Below are 19,675 nucleotides of genomic sequence, written 5' to 3' on the forward strand. Positions count from 1 at the left end.
AAAAAGTATCAGGGGAAAATGACAATCGAGGAGCTATTTACTGAAATTTGAAAATTCGAAATTTTCGAAAATGTATCAGGGGAACATGAAAATCGAGGAGCTGTTCAGTTTTCAAACAATATTTCAATTGATTTGTCATTTATAAAAAAAAAAATTGAAACTATTTTGATAAAAAAAAATAAAGAAGGCCGGAACCAAACCCAACCCGCCCGGGGCCAAGCAAACCCCGTGGTCAATAAACAACACGCTTATTACAATAATATAATTTCATTAGTAGTATATCTTCAATATACTGAATAATTTTTTCCATTTGAAATTCCACAACATGTGGCTTCCCCCTTCCGCTCGTTCTATAGTCGGCTAAATCTCAGTTAAACAAATAAAAAATAAGGAGCATTCATACCGCAGAAAATAAAATTCACCCCGTCGACTTCATGGACACCCCAGCATTGCGTGTGGTGCCCTCCCTCTCTTGGGGTGCAGTACTACGAGCCTCTACTTTAGTCAATCCTCTTTGCTGTAATCATTGGCCTTTGCAATTTTATCTCTGCCCATTTTTTTAACCGTTCAGCAGCTGCTCTAACCCCTAACTCTAACTTCAAAATGGCTTCCACCAGCCGACTCAGTGTCTTGGCAAGTTTTGTGATTTTAATGTTCTGTTTTTAATTATTTTGTTTATACAGAAAATGCAGTCACTAATGGGTTATTCGGGATTTTACAGGCAAGGTCTTTCTCGTCATCCTCGGTGACACGCCAGTTGGTGAAGGTATAAAGAATTTATTTGCTCGTAAATTCGTTATGTAATTCTTTGGTTTAGATTTTTCGTTTTTAATAATCCATGCGTTAATCGAGAACCTCGAAATATTTATGTTTTCGGGTTGAAGTGAATGTACAAACCTTTAACCTCAATCTTGTTTACCATTAATTTTTTAATTTTTCAATTTCCAGCCTCCAATCCAGGTTTTTGGAATTGAGGGACGTTATGCTACAGCTTTGTATTCAGCTGCCACCAAGCAATCAGCACTGGATGCTGTGGAGAAAGATCTCCTGAAATTCCAGGTGAGACACTTTTATCTGGGTTTGGAGTGGCTCCAATTAAATGCAGAAATTCTCCTGCATCCACAATTGAAATAGAAACTAATCGGTCATTATCAAATTGTGAATATTTAATCACCTAATACTAGAGTTTCATTAATTTATTTTTATTAGCATTCATTAATTTTCAAAGCCGGTAATTTTATTTAAATTAATGTGATTGTACTGCCGTTGTAACGTTTTCATTTTTTTCGCTTGACCCCCTCAGGAAGTTTGTCAAATTAATTCCATCCTCGTCTTAAACGGTCACGCTAGAATTTCCAGAAAATTAGGGGTGCACATAAAAAAAGTATTAAAAATTCAAGACATGTTGTACAAGCAATTTTAATTAATATGGCGATAAAAAAGGAAATCGATAATCGAGGTTTTTCACGCGTTGAATTCTGCTTTTCATTAGAAATCTCTCAATGTGACTCACAATTCACCCCAGGCTGCAGACGATAAATGTAAACAGCAGCTTATAGTCGAACAGTCCTTGACATGTTAATCCATTAACGAAAAAGCCACCCTTCAATCCCATCGTACTCCATCAGAATCTAGATCGAAATCTCTAAAAAAACGCCCCAAATCGAATGTTTTTGTCACACGTGATCGATGCGTCGTATTTTTTTTCTCCTCTTTTTTCACCTACTCGAAAAACTACGCATCATTCTCTACACAACTATCCCTCAGTGAAGAATTCAGCCTTGGATTTAATGGAAGTCAAACATTTCCTCATTTTCGTCATTATCCCACCTCAAAATAATCGAGCAAACTATCAGGAAATTACTTGTGAAATTTTTAATGACTAAGGAGCATGAAATTTCTAATGATCGACAGGTAACTAACAGAAAACCGTAAATACCATATTTTGTTATTATGTCGATGAAATTTCCACGTCCAGTTTTTTTTAATAATTTAATTTCCAAATTCACCGATGACTCTGCAGTCAATCCTGATAAGATCCCATCAATAATAACCATGTTACTCTAGGAAATACTAAAATAGCATCGGACTTTTCCAATGACTACCAATTTTTTCTAAATTTTTTATTTTTTCAAGGGGAAAATTTCCCTTCGCTTGTTTTTTTTGCCCGACAGTTCTTTCTCTTTAAAATAAAACCATGACCTTGTGCGAGAACTGGCAACAAGAATGGCGAAGCGATGAATAATCCTTTCTATTATTAGGGGCTTATTAAGAGCGATGCAAAGCTCGTGGACTTCTTGAAGGACCCGTCGATCAAACGTCGGGCAAAGGCCGAGGCGTTCAAGGCAATTGGCTCAAAGTTAAGCCTGAACCCAGCAACAGGCAATCTCCTGACTCTCCTCGCTGAGAACGGACGCCTGGGGATGATCGGCCAGATTGCCCAGGCCTTCAAGCAGATCATGGCAGCCAACAGGGGTGAGGTTGTTTGCGAGGTGACAACTGCCAAACCCCTGGATGCCGATACCCAGAGCAAACTCGAATCAACCCTCAAAATGTTCCTGCAAAAGGGTCAAACTCTTCTCCTCACCACCAAGGTCGATCCCACCATCATCGGGGGTATGCTCGTCTCGATTGGCGACAAATACGTCGACCTGAGCATCGCCAGTAAAGTCAAGAGATACTCAGAGATCATCAGAAGTGCTGCATAAATCTTTTTTGCAATACAATAGCAAAGTCATAAAAAGAGATAAGTCGAATTGTTTTGAGAGGGGCTGTAGAAATAAATATTAAATTCTGTGGATTGAACTCTCACATTTTTTCGTTATTTAAACTGCACGATGAAGAAACGTCTGTACTCTACGGATTTCTATAAAATTCACGAACATCAACAAAACTGCAATACTTGACTGTTTCCCTTGTCACTTTGCTCGTCATTAATGAAGAACTAAAACCAATAAAGTAGCTTACAGAAATAAAAATAAAACACAAGGAAAAAAATATTCAATTAATATTGCAGAAATAGAATAATTGTTTACCGGAAAAATTTCCTCGAGAACATTTCACTCCAGAATTTCGGAAAAGACGGGTAATGTTCATTGAATATTTTTGTCCAGGTAGAAAATTTGTTCACAACCAAGAAATAATAATCAATCAGTGATAAAATGTTGTACGAACCGTGTATGAAACACGGTATAAATAAAAACGTCCGGGATACATTTCCACCGGCAAGTATTGACCAACTCCATCGAAAAGCATTTCCTTTGACATTTAGGCATGACGAACACTATACCATTTAAACCTCCCAACTTTTCTATTCTTCCCCATCGGTTTTCCACTCTATTGGTATTTTATTCAGACAGAATCCCGATACTGTAAATTTGCGCTCGACAGTCAAAGCAGAACCATGAATTATTGCTTCATCAAAAAACCGGGGGGCAAAATGAAGAAGAGAAAAGAAAAATTGTTGCCGAGGATCCATTCTCTCGTGCATCGAGAGTCTCTGCCTCGAGGCGACAATCAATCAAGATGAATGCAGTAGTCTAGACCTTCGATTAAAGCCTGATCTCTAATTCTCCAATGAGGAACACTCCTCGATGGTAAAATGGATGGTTTAGAAAAAAAAATCCTACATAACGTAAAATTCACCAAAAGAGAGACCCCGAAACCTCATTTGCGAAATAGATTAATCCGGTGGGAGAAAAATCTATACGTCATGAGGGGTGAACATATGTTGGTCGAGAAGGGGAAAGGGACATCAAGGAAAGAGGGCAAGGGGATATGGGGGTAAGAGAGGGTGGATGAGGAATTGGAATGGGCACAAGTTGAGGGACGTGGTTTGCCCTCGTGCCTCGGTGGTGAAAGCTGATGGCAGATCGAATCCTCAGTTCGAGGGGTTGAATGCGCGGGATGCCAACTCTCCTTGCGCGTTGATATATATTTTTTTTTTCTGTTCAATCGTATGGGAACAAGAGTTGAGTACACGAGCACTCGCCAGTCAGTAGTGACTGAGACACGACGAGGTGACGAGTCTGTGAGTGTGTTATTTGAATTTGTTTTCCCTCTCGATCAGAGTGACTTGATAATTAAGAGGGTATAAATTCCACTGTTTGCAGATTGAATAGAAATAATTTGAGTGAGGAATGAGTAAAATGGAGGGTGAAATGCCATCGGTGGTTGAACTCAATGTGGGTGGAGTCTTTTACACAACGTCAAGATCGACGTTGATGAAGGAGAGCGAGTCGCATCTGTCAGCGATACTGACGGGCAAATCGAGTCTTGAGAGGGACTCCAAGGGTCGGTACTTCCTGGACCGTGATGGGGTGCTGTTTCGTTATGTACTTGATTTTTTGCGTAATGACTCGCTCATTCTACCTGAGGCTTTTCGTGAAAGGGAGCGACTACGTTGCGAGGCTATTTTCTATGGGCTACCTGGACTTGAGAGAGCTATCAAAGAGCCCAATGGCAAGCGCCCTGTTGGTTACATCACTGTGGGATATCGTGGGAGTTTTGCTTTTGGTCGAGATGGACTGGCTGATGTCAAGTTCAGGAAGCTGTCCAGAATACTGGTGTGTGGACGTGTTGCTTTGTGCAGGGATGTCTTTGGGGAGACTCTCAATGAGAGTCGGGATCCTGACCATGGCATGTCCGACAGGTACACATCCAGGTTCTTTCTCAAGCACAGCTTCATCGAGCAGGCGTTTGATATGCTCCAGGAGCAGGGATTCAAACTTGTTGCTAGCTGTGGATCTGGCACTGCTGGTGGCAGTGCTGAACAACTCAAGCCTGGAGTCGACTCCGAGGAGAATCGGTGGAATCATTACAATGAATTTGTTTTTGTACGGGAGTAAACAGGGAATTACATCAGAGAGGTTTATCTTCTGATACAATAATTTTGACAATGATATGGTGACTATCGCTGTTTGTAGACGTTATTTGGGGCATTCTGCGATTCTGTTCTTTGGATCGAAGGGGTTCGGGATAATTCATGGAGGAAAACATTTGCCAACCAATGCTATTTTTCGGGAATATCTCAGAATCTGAGGGAGATTGCCATTTTTTTGCGGAACCTCTTCTCGAGAGTGCGAGAAGAGCTGGAAAAGAGGTCTAGGCAAACATTTTTGTATCTCTTTTAAATTTGATGATATCACTCGAAGAATTACTTATTTGTTGAATCGATTTTTTATCCTTTACCTTTGAGGTACTGAATTTTCTGAGAAAATCCGGCATTTTCTACGGGAAATTATATTTAATGTCTAGTGGAGTTCCGCTATAATTCTGTTGAAATTGTGTTCTGTCTATGAAATATCTATTAGTAAATGTTAAGTTGCCCAATTGACGCAAAAGAAAAAACAAATAGAATTCTAATAGCAATCTAATAGAATTCTGCTAGTGTTTGAGTAAAAATGATTTAGAAGTTCTTGAGAAATGCTAGATATTCCTGTCAAACTTTTCCCTACGTGAATTTATTCCGATGTAATCCTTTTTTAATCAAATTTTGAATTTTTAAGCGCCAGTGGTGATGTGGGGAGGGAGGGTATTTGATTTTCAGGGGTGTTGAAGTTGTGGGGAGAGGTTCATGGGGTAGAAGTGGTTCGCCACTTTACTACTGAATTGTTCAAGTAGATCGATAATTAATGAGCTTCAGGGAGTAAGATTGGATGCTCCCCTTGAAAAATGAATTATGAGAGACGGAAATCATTTTTTGAGCATGCAAAGCTGAATTTTATCTTTTGACGAATTTGCGAGATGTATGAAAAATTTTGTGAGCGGTTTGATGCTCAAATGAATACAGATGTACAACAGCGAGGTGCAGCTGTTACTGAAAATTCAGTTTTCTTGAAATACTCAAGGATTAAGGGCAAGTAGTAAAACGTTGACGAGGAAAATTTTGAAGCGAAATTGAGTCATTTCATTTCCCCACCTCACCACTGAAATGAGGTAATCTTCTATGAGACGAAATAGACTTCCAACCACTTCCTCCAGTATATTAGATAACTTACGATGATTATGGGAGGCAAGTAACGACTCTGACTGTCTGCACGGGTATTAAAAAAACAAAAATAATAATAAATATAAATTAATGCTGTATGATCAACTATTTATACTGAGTAACTGTAGATACTACAACCTGTGACACTTAATGCAGTCAACTGTTGCATTCACAGAGAATATGTAATATATATGTACCTCTTGTTTCAGTCACCAATGCACATATCTGTAATGAACGAACGTGTGCGTCTGTTTTTGGAAATCAATCGCTGATGTGAACGTCGCAATTTTTCCATAATATTGCGGAAAAAAATATAGTTTAGTCCGAATATGAGCCATTATTCTGGGTCGCAGTACTCTATTATTATTGTGAATGCCGAATGAACGATCGAGAGTACAATTGTGATGTGCGTCAGGTCTTCACTTTCTCATGAGAAATATGAAAATAATGTTTGTTTATCAAGTCCACTATTTCAGGAACGAATGGGTGGAACGAAATTAGTCGGCACTGTTTTGAATCAGTCTTCGTGAAATAACTAAAAAAAAACTAAAAAAAGACCACAAATTTTTGTTGAGGTCGTCGTGTTGTTTTCATTTTTACGGTTTGATGGTGATTTTAGAAAATATTCCAGTATCGATAGTCCATATTTGATTAAAATTTCTCGTTATTTCGTTTCACCAGTTCGTCACTGATTTCTTCCATATGCTGTCTTCTGTGTCGATGTAAAATTGGCGAGTGCAGGAGAAAATTTCTTGAGAGGAGAATAACTAATGTATAGATCTCATCTTCGAGCTTTAGAATAAGTAGAGAATTTCATTGTTGATAAAGCGATAAGGAACTACTGGAACCAATTCTACGAGTGTCGGTCCTCCCCAATCCTTTCATATTTGAGAGGCGGAGAGAGTAATGAACAGATGAACAAAGTATATTATGAAGGTAGAAAAATATTTTTTATTCATTTATTAATTTGTGACAATTCAGCTAGATACTCAGATAATTTCGTGCAGATACCCAGTTGGCGTGCATTTTAAATATGCATAGTCCAAGCATGAAAGCAATCGCCGTAACTGCACATCCACCTGAAATGAAATATTTATCGTCAAATAGTTGAATTCAAACACTTTTTTAATGGATCACGCGTCGAGCTGATTTTGTGATACAGTATTTTAGGAATTATTTCGAACTGCTGAGAGAATTGAATATTTCATTCTATTCTAGCAGAATGGTAAATTGCAATGACGTGATTAAATAATTTTATTAGTTGTGGATTTATGAAGGAACAAGTGGCTGAAAGTGGCTGCAATCAATGTGAAGGGGCATTTTTCGCCATTTATGTCTCTCATAACTACGCAATGAAGAAAACCTGGAAAGTACTGAATGCAACTAGACATCTGTAAATTCTCCATTCATCTCGAAAACCACTAAGTTTAACGCCAGATGTGTCATGTTTCCAATGCTAGCTGAATAACTTATTCATTTTTTAATCTAGAATATTTCGAAGTGGCCATTCACATCGCGTAGAATATTTGATATGATAAGAATTGAAAAAATATTCAGACAGCGTTCGAAATATTTTACTCCATACATTTCTGGTCGCACAAAAGCCTAAATCAAAATTGACAAATAAACCTAAAGACGATAGTACAATAATCCACAATTTACTACCGAATTGATGAAATGTGATAAGTCGAAATTGACATTTTGGTTAATCATTGATTCATCTCGAAAGCTATTGATTTAACGTAGAAATATTGAAGAACTTCTGTCGCCGATCAAAGAAAACAAAAACAAAACGGTTGATATCTTTCACGAATCGACAGCTTTCTAGGCCTATCGATACCTGACAAAACTGTAAAATTCGACTTAGACTTCGGGAGCAATGTGGAAACTTGTGATTTTTTCACGCCTAAAAATCTTAATCAATTGTTAACAAAATGAATCATTTTTCTTCCTCGAGAGAGCCTTTTTTCCTTTTTGTAGTAAAACAGCTCAATGGGGAAATTGTAACAGAAGTTAAGATCAAATAGCTTTTGAGTTAGTTTTACGAAACGTTTCGTTCCGAGAAACGCACCAAAAGGCAAAGTCAGCTGCTCTCTTTTTACCACTCGACTATAAAACGAATTCTTAAGTTATGGGTATTTAAGAAATCGAATGACGCATCCATTCAGCTCCACTTTCCTCAGTTTATGACTTGGCAAGGGAATGAAACTCACCCAAATAAGTAGCTAGATCAATTTTAGTCTCGCAGTTTGTACTATTATCCGGTGGTATTGCAGTGGTTGTAGTCAACCTAGTCGGATTAGTGCTCATATATTCATTATTTTTCGTTGTATGCCTTGTACCAGTGGTCGAAACAGCTGAGGTGGTGTATTTCGAACTTGCAGATGCGGCAGTAGTGATCACAGGAGTCGGTGTTGTTTTATTTATCGTGACAATAGTCTCCGATTTATTGAACACTGGTACAGCAGTAGTTGTTCCATCACCAATCCTATGGCGATTGATTTGTAATTCGTCTATCAATTGTTAAAACAAATGTGCATTAACATTAAGAAAGGGAACCAAAGTGAAATTATATAAATTCATTCATTAAGAGGTAGTCTAGGTTAGAGTCTTAAGTTTTGACGCTTGTAATTATGTATGACGCTTATCAACTTACCATTGTCAGCATAACTGACACCAAAACATGATAATAGTATTAAAATTACGTGCCACAAGCTCGTGTAGTTCATCTTGAGTCAATGTATTATTTTTATTTATCTTTGAGATAAGATTTTAAGGATTAATTCATGTGGATTGCTACTATGTCCCTCACGTCCTTATGGGGCTTATGGGGCATAATTGTCGAAGGGAGGGAGCCCTCTGTCCATGGCTTTTATTATTTCGGAGTGAAGACGTGCTCCTAAATATTTTGGAGCGTCTAAAACCTTCAATATTACGTCTTTTTCTTAAGCTCATTTTTCTCACTTTTTCGCAAACATACCCTTGGAAAATTGACAAGTGGAATTTATCTAAATAATTAAATATTTTGAAGTTAAACATTCCCAATTTTTCCTTTTTTACAATTTTTTTTATTAACATTTTCCTCCAAAAATACAAATATCAAGAGAAAAATAATTCGAGATCGAACGGACAAAACAGAAATTTTGGATTTTATAGATTCCCAGGACTTTTTATAAAAAATTATGGGTGTATAATTCCTCTTAAAAATCCAATATAACATTTTTTGAGTCTCTATTCCATTTATGAAGCAATATACATAGAGTGTATATTCTATATATTATATGTACATATATTTTGAACAGCAAAGGATTGCCTACATTTTTAAAACGCAAATGGATTCATACTGTAATATCAAAAAATGCATGTATATAGTGTATAGGATTGAGTAGATAGACGATACATATATTTTCCCCGTTTATTAGTGCGATAACAAATATATAAGTAGAAAATGGTAAATTGCTTCTGTTATGGCACTCATGATTACGTGCCCCGTTCTATTCAAAAAGCCTAGAAAAAAAAAATACAAGACATTCTGAAATATCAATAGGAAGGAAATTATAAAGGTTCATACAATTCCTGATTTCAAAATAACCAGTTTTTCATGCTCTCAAAATTATACACTCATAATTTTTATGATCTCTTTACCTGCTACCAAATTAAAAGATAAGAAAGATAAGAAAGATAAAGAAGTGGAGTAAGCGTTTGAAAGATATAAATAATGATAATTTCATCCTGAGTAATGAATAATTTCGAAAAATCTGAAATGTCAATTGTGCTCGGCTCTCTCACAGCAGTTTGAAATCCACGAGAAAAATCACAAACCCTAACAAATATCGATATTCTTCTTCGCTGAAGTATTCAATCCTGCGACATCCCCAGACTCCAATTGCTTGAGCAATCTAAATAATGCCGCAGCTTCCCTAATTCTACTGAACTCAATGCAGAACGCCTGAACCTCGATAAACAATTCCTGGACATTAATGATTTTATTTCTGATGAGGGACTGGAGGAAAACGCAGACAAGTCTCACGAGTCGATTTTGCATGTACCTGTCCTTGATAGTCTCGCAGGTTGAAATGCAGTTGCTGATGTAGAGATGTACGAATTCGGTGGGAAGATCGACAGTTGTTGTGAGACGATTTACGACTTCCATGGAGTGCAATGACATTTCCATGTTCACGAGAACACTGAAGTACTCGGTTATTTGACTAGACTGCATGAGCTTCAGGAGAACTTCGATTGCAATCAGGGGATTATTTTCGACGAGATCTGGTAGTTTGAGGGGTGTCAGGCCAATTGAATAAACGAGTTTAGGATCTTTCTCGAGTTCAGTTACTAAGTGCTGCTGTTGTTGGAGGGTCAGGACATTTTTGAAGGCCTTTCCCATGAGTCGGCGAGCCTCAGCACCAGCGCTGTTTGATATACACATCGTTGTGTCATACTCCACTGTGAATTGCGATGGCTCTGTGACGTCCATCCAGGGGAGACCACTAGGTCTGTTGTACAGGGGAGGTGCCAATCTCAGGAACTCGGGGAAGTAGTTCTGAGTGCAGATCGGGGGATCGCCAGAGATTAAATTCTCGATCACCTGGAAAATACGGAGGAGTAGTCACGAAATCGATGACTATAGCGGAATTATTCACTACCACAGACAAATCTAAATATGAATTATCATTTCAAGCCCGTAATTTGGATTTTTATTATAGATGAATTTTTAAAAGAAAATTGAACATTCGACAGTTTTTGAAATTTTCGATTTGACAAATACACGCGTCCATTCGAATGCAAAATATTGAAGCGTTATTTAAAGCTGGCAGAATGAAATCTCTAGTCTCCCACTTCGCATTCTCACCTCCTTCCTGTTGTTTTTATCGTTCTCCGCCTTCTTGGTCTCAGGATCCGGTAAAATAAATGGAATTCCACATTTGCTAACAGCTGGAAATTCAGACTGCTGCTCAGCTAGTTGCAACTGGAGATTGGTGAGAGCCTCGTTGTTACCATTTCCAGGTGGAAAATAAAGACCATCGATGATTTTCCTGGGGGTGCGCTTGAGGGTTTCCGAGGAGTTGAAGCCGATGAGACTAGCCAGAAATTTGGTTTCGTACTGTGAGAGGATCGGTTGTTGGTCGGATTGACTGGATTTGTCAAAACTATTAGGCGAATCCGTGGATTTGAGAATCTGATTGAAGACACTGGCGAAGGGTGTCGATACAAATGACTGATTTTGATAAAGATGATAGAGAAGGGCAATGGCTATCAGTCGTTGGGAGGGATTTGGCAGCAAGTCGATTTGCTGGAGAAGGAGCACCAGAGTGAGACCGACCTTGAAACGATCCTCAGGGAGGAATTCCTGGTGGAGCTGTTTGACGAGTGCCTCCAAGGGGGTGTCTGCATTATCCTCGTCAAGAAGACACAGCAATTTCACCAGATCTGCAGGTGACAAACTCATTATTCTGGAGAGATCGTATCTCTAAATTATCTGTCAATTCTTCGGGAAGTTTTGATTCAGTGAAACCTGTCTTCTGGAATGATTGAGTTTATCTTGACACACACCCGATAAACAGCATATCCGCGAATGTATATTAATACTATAGGATTGCTAATATGCAGTTATTTTTATTTGGGATTCGGAGACACTTTCAGTCGTCTACACGGACGGTTTTTAGATTTTGAACTTGTTGACACACATATTATTATAAAAAAAAAAGAAAATACTTGAAACTAGCGAGCAGACTCAGTTCTTGGAGGTGGAACAACCTGACACCGAGCATGTGGTATCATAACATGGAGAAGATGACGCCACAATCGTTTTTGGCGAACCTATTGTGATTTGTTGACCTAATAACATAACGTTACGATTGTCCAGACATTAATATTTATTATTACAAAATACCGAACGATTATAACTTTCTATCGAACTCTCGAAATCGGGCCTCCTCGGCTGTCATGAACACCTCGTCGGTCAACGAATTGTCATATAACCTGTCATCTGTCATTTTACGAACATTTACTTTTTGTTGAACGCAGCCCTCAATTCATAGATATATCAATCTGAATAAAACATCCAAGTCTTTGCGATGAATTTTGACACAAAACCATCCACTCGAGAACTTCATTCTTTCCACAATAGTCTCGCAATTCTCCTAAAAGCAGTAGAAGGACACAAGACAACAGTTGATTTGAGAAACGAGTCATTCGTTTATGGAACGGTTGAGCAGGCTGACGGGTAAACAATAGAAATTAGAATAAAAAATACAAGCCACTCTGATGAGGACTTCCTAGTGTTTTTTATGCCTCAGGTTTATGAACGTCGTGATGAAGGATTGCGTATTCACAGATCCCAGAGGTGACAGATTTCCCTTCGACACGTTTTTCGTTCACGCCAGGAACATCCGATGTGTGCAGATCCCGGCAAATGTAAGTTCATCCTTCATGAATACTCGTTTTATCCACACAAAATTGGATTTAGGGACTTTGGGGTAGAGACATTGGTGTTCTTAAAATTTTAAGTCACTTCTGGGACTGGGTTACATCTCTCGAACGAGAGTGAATAACAACTGAAATAACAAACGAAATCGTGAGCTCTTATCAAAGTAAACAATATTGTGCCACTGATAGGAAAAATCGAAGTTGTTTTTCTATCGAGTTCGTGATTTCCTTATAACTGACACGTCGATACAACTCACGATTTCATTCCAACATAGGAGACCGCGTTCAAAGTTCGATTTAATATCTCTTTTCGTATTGTCCTGGAGAATTTTCGATACTTCCTGATATTCGCCAATGAAAACTTCAACTAAATAATATAAAGTGGTCTCATGATAAAAATCACTCAAAAATCCATCAGTTTCTTCCACAAACTCCAACATAAGGTGATAGCTCGTGGGGTGACCCCTGCAATAATTTCAAGAAATCGTCTCCAAATTCGAGAATTATCACTTCTCTCCAAGCGCCACAGAGAGATGAGTACTTTCAAATTCAGTGATTACGACTGCATCGGTTTCGACTTAGACAACACCATTCTCTGGTATAATATAACGAACATGGTTGAGATGGAGTACCAGATGATGGCGAAATTTTTGGTGGAAAACAAGGGCTACGACCCGGAGTACTTGGAGAAGCCACTGACTGATGAAGCCATCGACTTTCTCCAGAAGGGGCTGATCCTGGATTTCGACAGAGGAAATATCCTAAAAACGAACTCTGAGGGGATCATCAGGATGGTCAGCCACGGGACAAAGTTCCTGACAACCCAAGAAATCGGAGAAATCTACCCGAACCAGAAGTGGGAGGCAATCGATCTTCTGACGAACGACCCAATGGCTGTCTGGAATGGGCCCTGGTCCCTGAAAGTTCGAGCCCTGATGGATTACTTTGACATGCCCTTCTCTCTGATTTTTGCTCGTATCGTCGACAGTATTGATTCCAAGAGGAACGAGCCCCTGGATAAATACGAAATATGGCCTGATTTGTATGCTGCGGCCTGCAATATGTTTGAGAGAACGAACTTCAGGAAAGACCATAGCCACTACTTCACGGAACTGAAGAAAAATCCTAACAAGTACTTCAGGAAATGCAGTAATGAGATCGTGGAATGGATCAGGGAGATTAAGAAAGAAAGAACGACTTTTCTTATCACTGGATCGAATGTCGATTTCGCAAATTTCACAGCTACTCATACGATTGGAGAAGACTGGAAATCATTGTTCGATGTTGTCGTATGCTTCGCTAAAAAGCCCGGATTCTTTGTGAAGGACTCACCTTTTTGGACGGTTGATGATCATGAGGAGAAGGAGATGATCACTGGAGCGGAGATGAAAAAGGGGGGAGTGTATTCCCAGGGGAATTGGGGAGAGTTGAAGAGTTTCCTCGGTAGGCTCTGCAAGCAGGAATCCCCCAGGTGTCTCTACGTGGGAGATAATTTACTCCAGGATGTGCAAATTCCTTCTACTCATGTGGGCCTGGAGACTGTGGTGGTCAGTGAAGAGCTGCATGCTGAGGGAATGGTTAATATCGCGTGGCCACATCCTGATGAGAAGTATCTGGTGTCTAGTGTCTGGGGTTCATATTTTTCGGTACCTGATGGGGAGAAGAGGGAAGACTCTCACTGGTCTACCATCGTCGAGAGTTACTCGAGGATATGTATTCCTTCGCTGAAAGTCGTTGCCCATCAAAACATTGATGATGGTTTCCAAGCGTTCGATGGGGGGGACAAGACTAGGGGCTTTCATCCAGCTGCACCTGCTGGAATCCCTTCTGAAATAATCTCGTAATAAGTTTTTTATTTTTACCAGATTCCAATTATTCCCGCCATCAGACATGAACTCGAGTCCATTAATCCCATGTTCAGGAGGGATAATGTGGAGGTCAAACAGAAGAAGACTTTCAGGGAGAAGAGGATTAAGGATAAATTGAAGGATGACAAAGCTGCTGTACAGGAAATTCTATCGAAACAGGAGACTTCCGATTCTGAGAGGCTATAAGATTTTTTATAAATTAGATTAGCTGTTGTTGGTGAACTTGTATATTTTTGGAAAAATAATTTTCATTAAAGCAAATATAGTTTTTTTTTCTAATAGTGCACTAGACTTATGTTCACTTTCACCTTTTATCATAAAAAAACATTAACTTCATTTTTTGTGTAAAAATACATTACATTAAAATCGTTTATCCACCAATACTGGTTATTTCAATACAAAAGAGGAAACTTCCTGAGGTAATTGGATAATTCACGCAATAATACAATGTCCATGTCAAAGAACTTTTCTTGGTCATTATATCAATTATTTGTAATGATGTCATATTCCGTTCATTCAAATTGAATGCAGTCGCAATTCTAGTCATAAAAAGTGTAACAGTCAAATGAATAACAACAAGGAGAATGAAACCACTGGACAAAATAAATAATACAGTTGAGGGATGCAAAGATAATTCTGTCGGTGATTTTTAGAGACTTTTGTTTTGAACGCAGAAATCATCGAGATCATTCGATCTCGTTGTCGATGGTCTAATGAATTATGGCATAATAATTTCGTTATTGTCTCTCAATGGCCAGTGCAATGCCCATTCCCCCTCCGATACATAATGAGGCGACTCCCTTTTTGCCGCCAGTTCGTTCTAGAAGATAGATAAGTGTCACCAGGATTCTCGCACCTGAGGCACCAATGGGATGACCCAATGCAATGGCTCCACCATTTACATTCACTTTCTCTTGATTTAATGCCAATTCTTTGAGGCATGCTAAAGATTGAGATGCAAACGCTTCGTTCAGCTCGTAAAGGTCGACTTCATCTTTCGTCCACTTTGCTTTCTTTAGCTGCCAAGAATAATTATTATAATGAAAAATTGTATAAGCAAGATATCCTAAAAGGTATTCAAACATTTTCAACAGTTGATTCTTACTCCTTTTCACCATTTTTTGCGCATTAAAATCGTCAATTAAAACGAATCGGATTTTTTTTTTTTTTGAAATGGTTGAAATTGTTGAAATTTTTTTTTTAAATCTTGAGATGTCTGGAAAATGGAAATTTCACTTACTACTAATTCGACTGCCGAGACAGGGCCCATTCCCATGATATCAGGCTCTACTCCTGTTTCGGCTATGGCCACAATTTTTCCCAATGTCGGAATTCCTTTATCAGCAGCTGATTCTGCTGACATCAATACGAGTGCTGCTGCGCCATCATTTATTCCTGATGCGTTGCCAGCTGTGACTGTACCTTCAGTCTGATAACAGAAATTTATTTATTTATCAACTCGAAGTTGATTTCGAAATTTTTACTGAAAATGGGCCATCAGAAAAAATGGACCTAAACCGGTTGATCGGTTCGCTATTAAAATAATCTCCGCATACGATGGATTCACCTGTGAAAATATTGTTCGAAGCCTCCCAAGGGTTTCTACAGTCGTAGCAGGCTTTGGAAATTCGTCAGTGGATACCACAATCGGTTCTTTTCTCGATGGAATCGTTACTGGCACTATTTCCTTTTTGAAATAACCAGCAGCTATAGCAGCACCTGCTCGTTGCTGAGATTTCGCTGCATATTCATCCTGTTCTCTCCTATCTATCTCGAATTTCTTGGCTATATTTTCCGCTGTAAACATAACATTGATTGTCAGTTTGAGGAATGATTTTCTTTCACTCCCCAATCATTCACGAATTGAAAAATTATTTTTAGACCTACCTGTGACCCCCATGTGTACTCCACTGAAAGCATCAGTCAATCCATCCAGTATCATCGTGTCAACTAGGGTTCCATCTCCCATTCTAAGACCGTTTCTCATGTTAATGGCATGAGGTGCTTGACTCATACTCTCTTGTCCTCCAGCCACTACCACCTCATGCTCCCCAGATTTTATGGCGAGATATGCATTCGCCACTGCTCTATGGAAAAGCAATTTTCATTTTTTTCTTCTCTCCTATTCAAAATCAATCCTTTGTTATTCCAATGAGCTTCCCAGAATACTTACTTCAGGCCTGAGCCACAGATCATATTGATCACGTACGCAGGAACAGATATGGGAAGTCCTGCTTTTATCGCAGCTTGACGAGCTGGATTTTGCCCCTGGGCTGACGTCAATACCTGGGGACATGTATTCACTAGTTGAATCAACTATTTCTAACTAACTGTTCTCAAATATTTAAACATCACCTGATTATACATCAAATATAATCGTTTTATTTTTCATAGAAGATTTGAGCTATTCCACTTCGTAATGAATCATTGAAAAATCCACTTCAATCCATCTCAATTGTGGGATAATCGAATAGCAATTTAGAACAGCGACTATTCGACTCGCAAAAAAATATTTCAATTGGGAAAAACGTATTGGGAAAAATAGCGCAAGTGTCTGTTTAAAATTTCGCCTCGCACACATTTGTTTGACTCGAGTAATTTTCATTGGTAAAATTTCCTTTTTTTCTCAGTGTACATGCCATCGGAACTGACGATTTTTCTTTGGTTCCCGACGAAGAAATAAACACATAAAGTTTATTAATTTCTCTTCACCTTTCATATGTATAAAAAAGTTGATGCACGACTCAATTTAATGGTGACAGTCATTGCATTATTTAATTACAGGCTGACTCAGATATCTCGACATTTACCTGACCCAGGATGACCTCTGAAACGTGACATGGTTTCAAGTTCGCTCTTTCCAGACTCTCTTTTATTACAATGCTGCCCAAATCCGAGGCTTTTAGGGATGAGAGAGATCCGCCGAATGTTCCTAAAATTAATTAATCCAATTAACTATTTAATTAATTACGACTTAATTAACCGACTCTGATTCGCTCATTTCCTATTTATGAGGCTAATGAAAAATCCAAACAGGTATTTTATTCTATCCTACAATTTTACATCGTCTCATTTAACAGATTTTTCAAAATTAGATCTCATAAAAATTGGGGCGTTTTGTTTTATTACCTAAAAATCGACATTTAAAAAACACCGAATTTATATATTTTAAATTAACATCATTATTTCGCAGTACAGTTTACATTTCATCATGCATCGAGCTATTGATGACGAAATATTTTCCCGAATAGAATAAAGAAATGCTGATTGTGAGTTTAACGGGATTTTGGAAAGTAGGTTGACTCACAGCTGACCGGTTGTAATTGAATATAATATCCAAATAAAATTGTTTTTAAAACTCGTGAAGGACACTAGAATATCGCTGGATCAATTCTAACGGAATTGACCCCTGAGATTTGTCGTAATACCACTTAAATATATCGTCTAAATCATTTAGTTATTATCGGGATGTTGCTTCCTCGATAGCGAGGATTCAAATTCCGCGTTTGACACACATTCCGGTTGATTGGGTTATAGTTTTAAAGGGGATATGACGGATCAATTGATCAATTAACTTACCAATGGGAGTTCTCACTGCGGAAACAATGACGACATCGCGACTTGACATGATGTTGATCCTGGGGGAAAAAATTTAACTTGAATTCTCCGGCTGTTAAAGATTTATGCACTGCCGTCGTCAATACCGATAGTGGAAATGTGTCTGATACACTTGGAGCCACTTTGGGCCGAAAGCAACGTGTCCTCCCAGACCATTTTCAAGGTTGTATCAAGAGAAAATCACCCCTGGCCTTCTATTTCCTATTCGTAATAGTCCCCAGAAGAAAATTGTCTGAATAACATCCCCTTTTTGCCTATTTTCCCAGTAAAAACTTTTCAACAACCCCCCCCCCCCCCCGGAGATTTTTCCCATTTTTTACGCTTCTATTCGAAAATCGAAGGTTTTTTGTTTTCCATTTTGATTATACCTCCAAACAAAATTGATCGAGGATAATCTCCAGTTTTTCAAATGTCACGGTGTTAATATTTTTTTTCAATTTTTATATTCAAATTTGATTTTATTTTCTAATCTTTTCATTGAAAAGTTGAGAGTTTTTTTTTCGAAAGGAAATCGGGACAAAAAAATTAATTTACAATGGTCGATTTTTTAATCTCAATTTTATTGTTTGAACGTCTTACATGTTTATTTAATTAAATGTTAACTAACGAAATTTGATATATTTTTTCATTAAAAAATTTTCCTTCCTCTTAAATTGGGGGAGAATTTCCATTATTTAGTATTTAAATTTTCATTATTCTACTCTTCCATGGTATTGAGTCGAAATTGCATTTTTTGAGCCCAAAACGATTCGTCCCTGTGACCCGTTTTATGTTCCGCTCACCAGGAGGCAGTTGAATCATTCGAATCCCCTGAATTTGTTTTTACCCGTCGTGCATTGTGACCAGTGACTGGTGCTAAGATGGCTGACAACAAGGAGGAGATTTCGGAGCTCGTCAATAAACGAGGTAATTACTTAATTCCTTGATGTTCACTCCAAGTGCCCCCCCAAAAACATTATTACCACGTCTCCGAAGAGTTGAGTGCCACCGGTATTGTTCCGAGTTTCTCCGTAAATTCTCTAAAACAATTGCCATCTTGGAAGCGATGGTGCTCCGGGTCAACGGGCATGGAACGTTGCCGATTAATCATGAAATGAGAAAAGAAAAAATCTCATTTTTTCACTCACCCGGAAGACTGTCGCTAGATCAATTGTCGGGTATTTGTCGATGATAATGCATCCAGTGTTGTGATTTTATTGGGATAATTGTGCACCTGTCAGGTCGTTGAACGCGCGGCTTTTTTGACAGCCCGTGGACAGAGGATGGACGTTCCAACCAGGTGAACATGCACATCCCTTGTGAAAAATCATAATTCAGGGGGAGTAAATTATGGTACACCTTGTCTCGGTATTTTCAGTGATGGATGACGTCAATATGCTCTTGAATCGGTGGCGAGTAATTTTTCATGGGAATATTTTTTTATCCTCGATATTTCACATGAGTAATTCTGGTGGGAGGCATTATTCCCGGCGCCAGACATGTGTTCCTCGTTGAAAAACCCAGTCCTGGGATCCCCTCGTATTTTTATCCTCCCTCGGAGGGATATCCATGCTGGAGACCGTGAAACTGAGAATGAGGGAAATTTTAATTTGTGTGATGCGTGAAATTAGATTATTTTTTAATTCTTAATAAACCGAAAAGAGTTGTTCTCTTTACCACAGATGGAATAATAATGAAAATAGAAACAAAATTATTATTATTTCAATAAACGGTGAAAATTGGCAGAAGCTTCTTCATCTCTTCCAGTCTCCCTCATTTCTCATTCGTATTT

The 19,675-nt window shown here is 38.5% G+C and overlaps 7 protein-coding genes across 7 annotated transcripts; 4 read left to right on the forward strand and 3 right to left on the reverse strand.

Moving 5' to 3' along the window:
- Positions 1–539: 539 nt before the first annotated feature.
- Positions 540–2,806, forward strand: ATPsynO (ATP synthase subunit O, mitochondrial). Its single transcript, XM_011316077.1, has 4 exons — positions 540–633; positions 722–766; positions 949–1,059; positions 2,262–2,806. Exons 1-4 carry the CDS (start codon positions 604–606, stop codon positions 2,706–2,708), a joined length of 633 nt encoding a protein of 210 aa, XP_011314379.1. The 5' UTR covers positions 540–603; the 3' UTR covers positions 2,709–2,806.
- A 1,102-nt stretch (positions 2,807–3,908) lies between these two features.
- On the forward strand, positions 3,909–7,069 carry Ktl (BTB/POZ domain-containing protein Ktl). The gene is made up of 2 exons (XM_011316079.1): positions 3,909–4,030; positions 4,113–7,069. Exon 2 carries the CDS (start codon positions 4,140–4,142, stop codon positions 4,845–4,847), a length of 708 nt encoding a protein of 235 aa, XP_011314381.1. The 5' UTR covers positions 3,909–4,030; positions 4,113–4,139; the 3' UTR covers positions 4,848–7,069.
- On the reverse strand, positions 6,918–8,923 carry LOC105273571 (uncharacterized). Its single transcript, XM_011316078.1, has 3 exons — positions 8,646–8,923; positions 8,203–8,502; positions 6,918–7,068 (listed from the first exon to the last, which is right to left on the reverse strand). The coding sequence occupies exons 1-3, from the start codon at positions 8,716–8,718 to the stop codon at positions 6,971–6,973; spliced, it is 471 nt and encodes a 156-aa protein (XP_011314380.1). The 5' UTR covers positions 8,719–8,923; the 3' UTR covers positions 6,918–6,970.
- Positions 8,924–9,114: 191 nt separating this feature from the next.
- Positions 9,115–11,678, reverse strand: Not11 (CCR4-NOT transcription complex subunit 11). The gene is made up of 2 exons (XM_011316081.1): positions 10,842–11,678; positions 9,115–10,577 (listed from the first exon to the last, which is right to left on the reverse strand). Exons 1-2 carry the CDS (start codon positions 11,436–11,438, stop codon positions 9,813–9,815), a joined length of 1,362 nt encoding a protein of 453 aa, XP_011314383.1. The 5' UTR covers positions 11,439–11,678; the 3' UTR covers positions 9,115–9,812.
- A 133-nt stretch (positions 11,679–11,811) lies between these two features.
- Lsm10 (U7 small nuclear RNA associated Lsm10) lies at positions 11,812–14,567 on the forward strand. The gene is made up of 3 exons (XM_011316083.1): positions 11,812–12,215; positions 12,289–12,406; positions 14,284–14,567. Exons 1-3 carry the CDS (start codon positions 12,067–12,069, stop codon positions 14,470–14,472), a joined length of 456 nt encoding a protein of 151 aa, XP_011314385.1. The 5' UTR covers positions 11,812–12,066; the 3' UTR covers positions 14,473–14,567.
- Nt5a (5' nucleotidase A) lies at positions 12,413–14,567 on the forward strand. Its single transcript, XM_011316082.1, has one exon. It carries the CDS (start codon positions 12,808–12,810, stop codon positions 14,260–14,262), a length of 1,455 nt encoding a protein of 484 aa, XP_011314384.1. The 5' UTR covers positions 12,413–12,807; the 3' UTR covers positions 14,263–14,567.
- A 97-nt stretch (positions 14,568–14,664) lies between these two features.
- On the reverse strand, positions 14,665–18,052 carry Acat2 (Acetyl-CoA acetyltransferase 2). The gene is made up of 7 exons (XM_011316085.1): positions 17,866–18,052; positions 17,097–17,218; positions 16,460–16,572; positions 16,174–16,373; positions 15,854–16,083; positions 15,527–15,715; positions 14,665–15,305 (listed from the first exon to the last, which is right to left on the reverse strand). The coding sequence occupies exons 1-7, from the start codon at positions 17,912–17,914 to the stop codon at positions 15,024–15,026; spliced, it is 1,185 nt and encodes a 394-aa protein (XP_011314387.1). The 5' UTR covers positions 17,915–18,052; the 3' UTR covers positions 14,665–15,023.
- Between the last annotated feature and the right edge of the window lie 1,623 nt (positions 18,053–19,675).

Source organism: Fopius arisanus, unplaced genomic scaffold (genome assembly GCF_000806365.1).
Source record: "Fopius arisanus strain USDA-PBARC FA_bdor unplaced genomic scaffold, ASM80636v1 scaffold00006, whole genome shotgun sequence".
Classification (NCBI taxonomy): Eukaryota; Metazoa; Arthropoda; class Insecta; order Hymenoptera; family Braconidae; genus Fopius; species Fopius arisanus.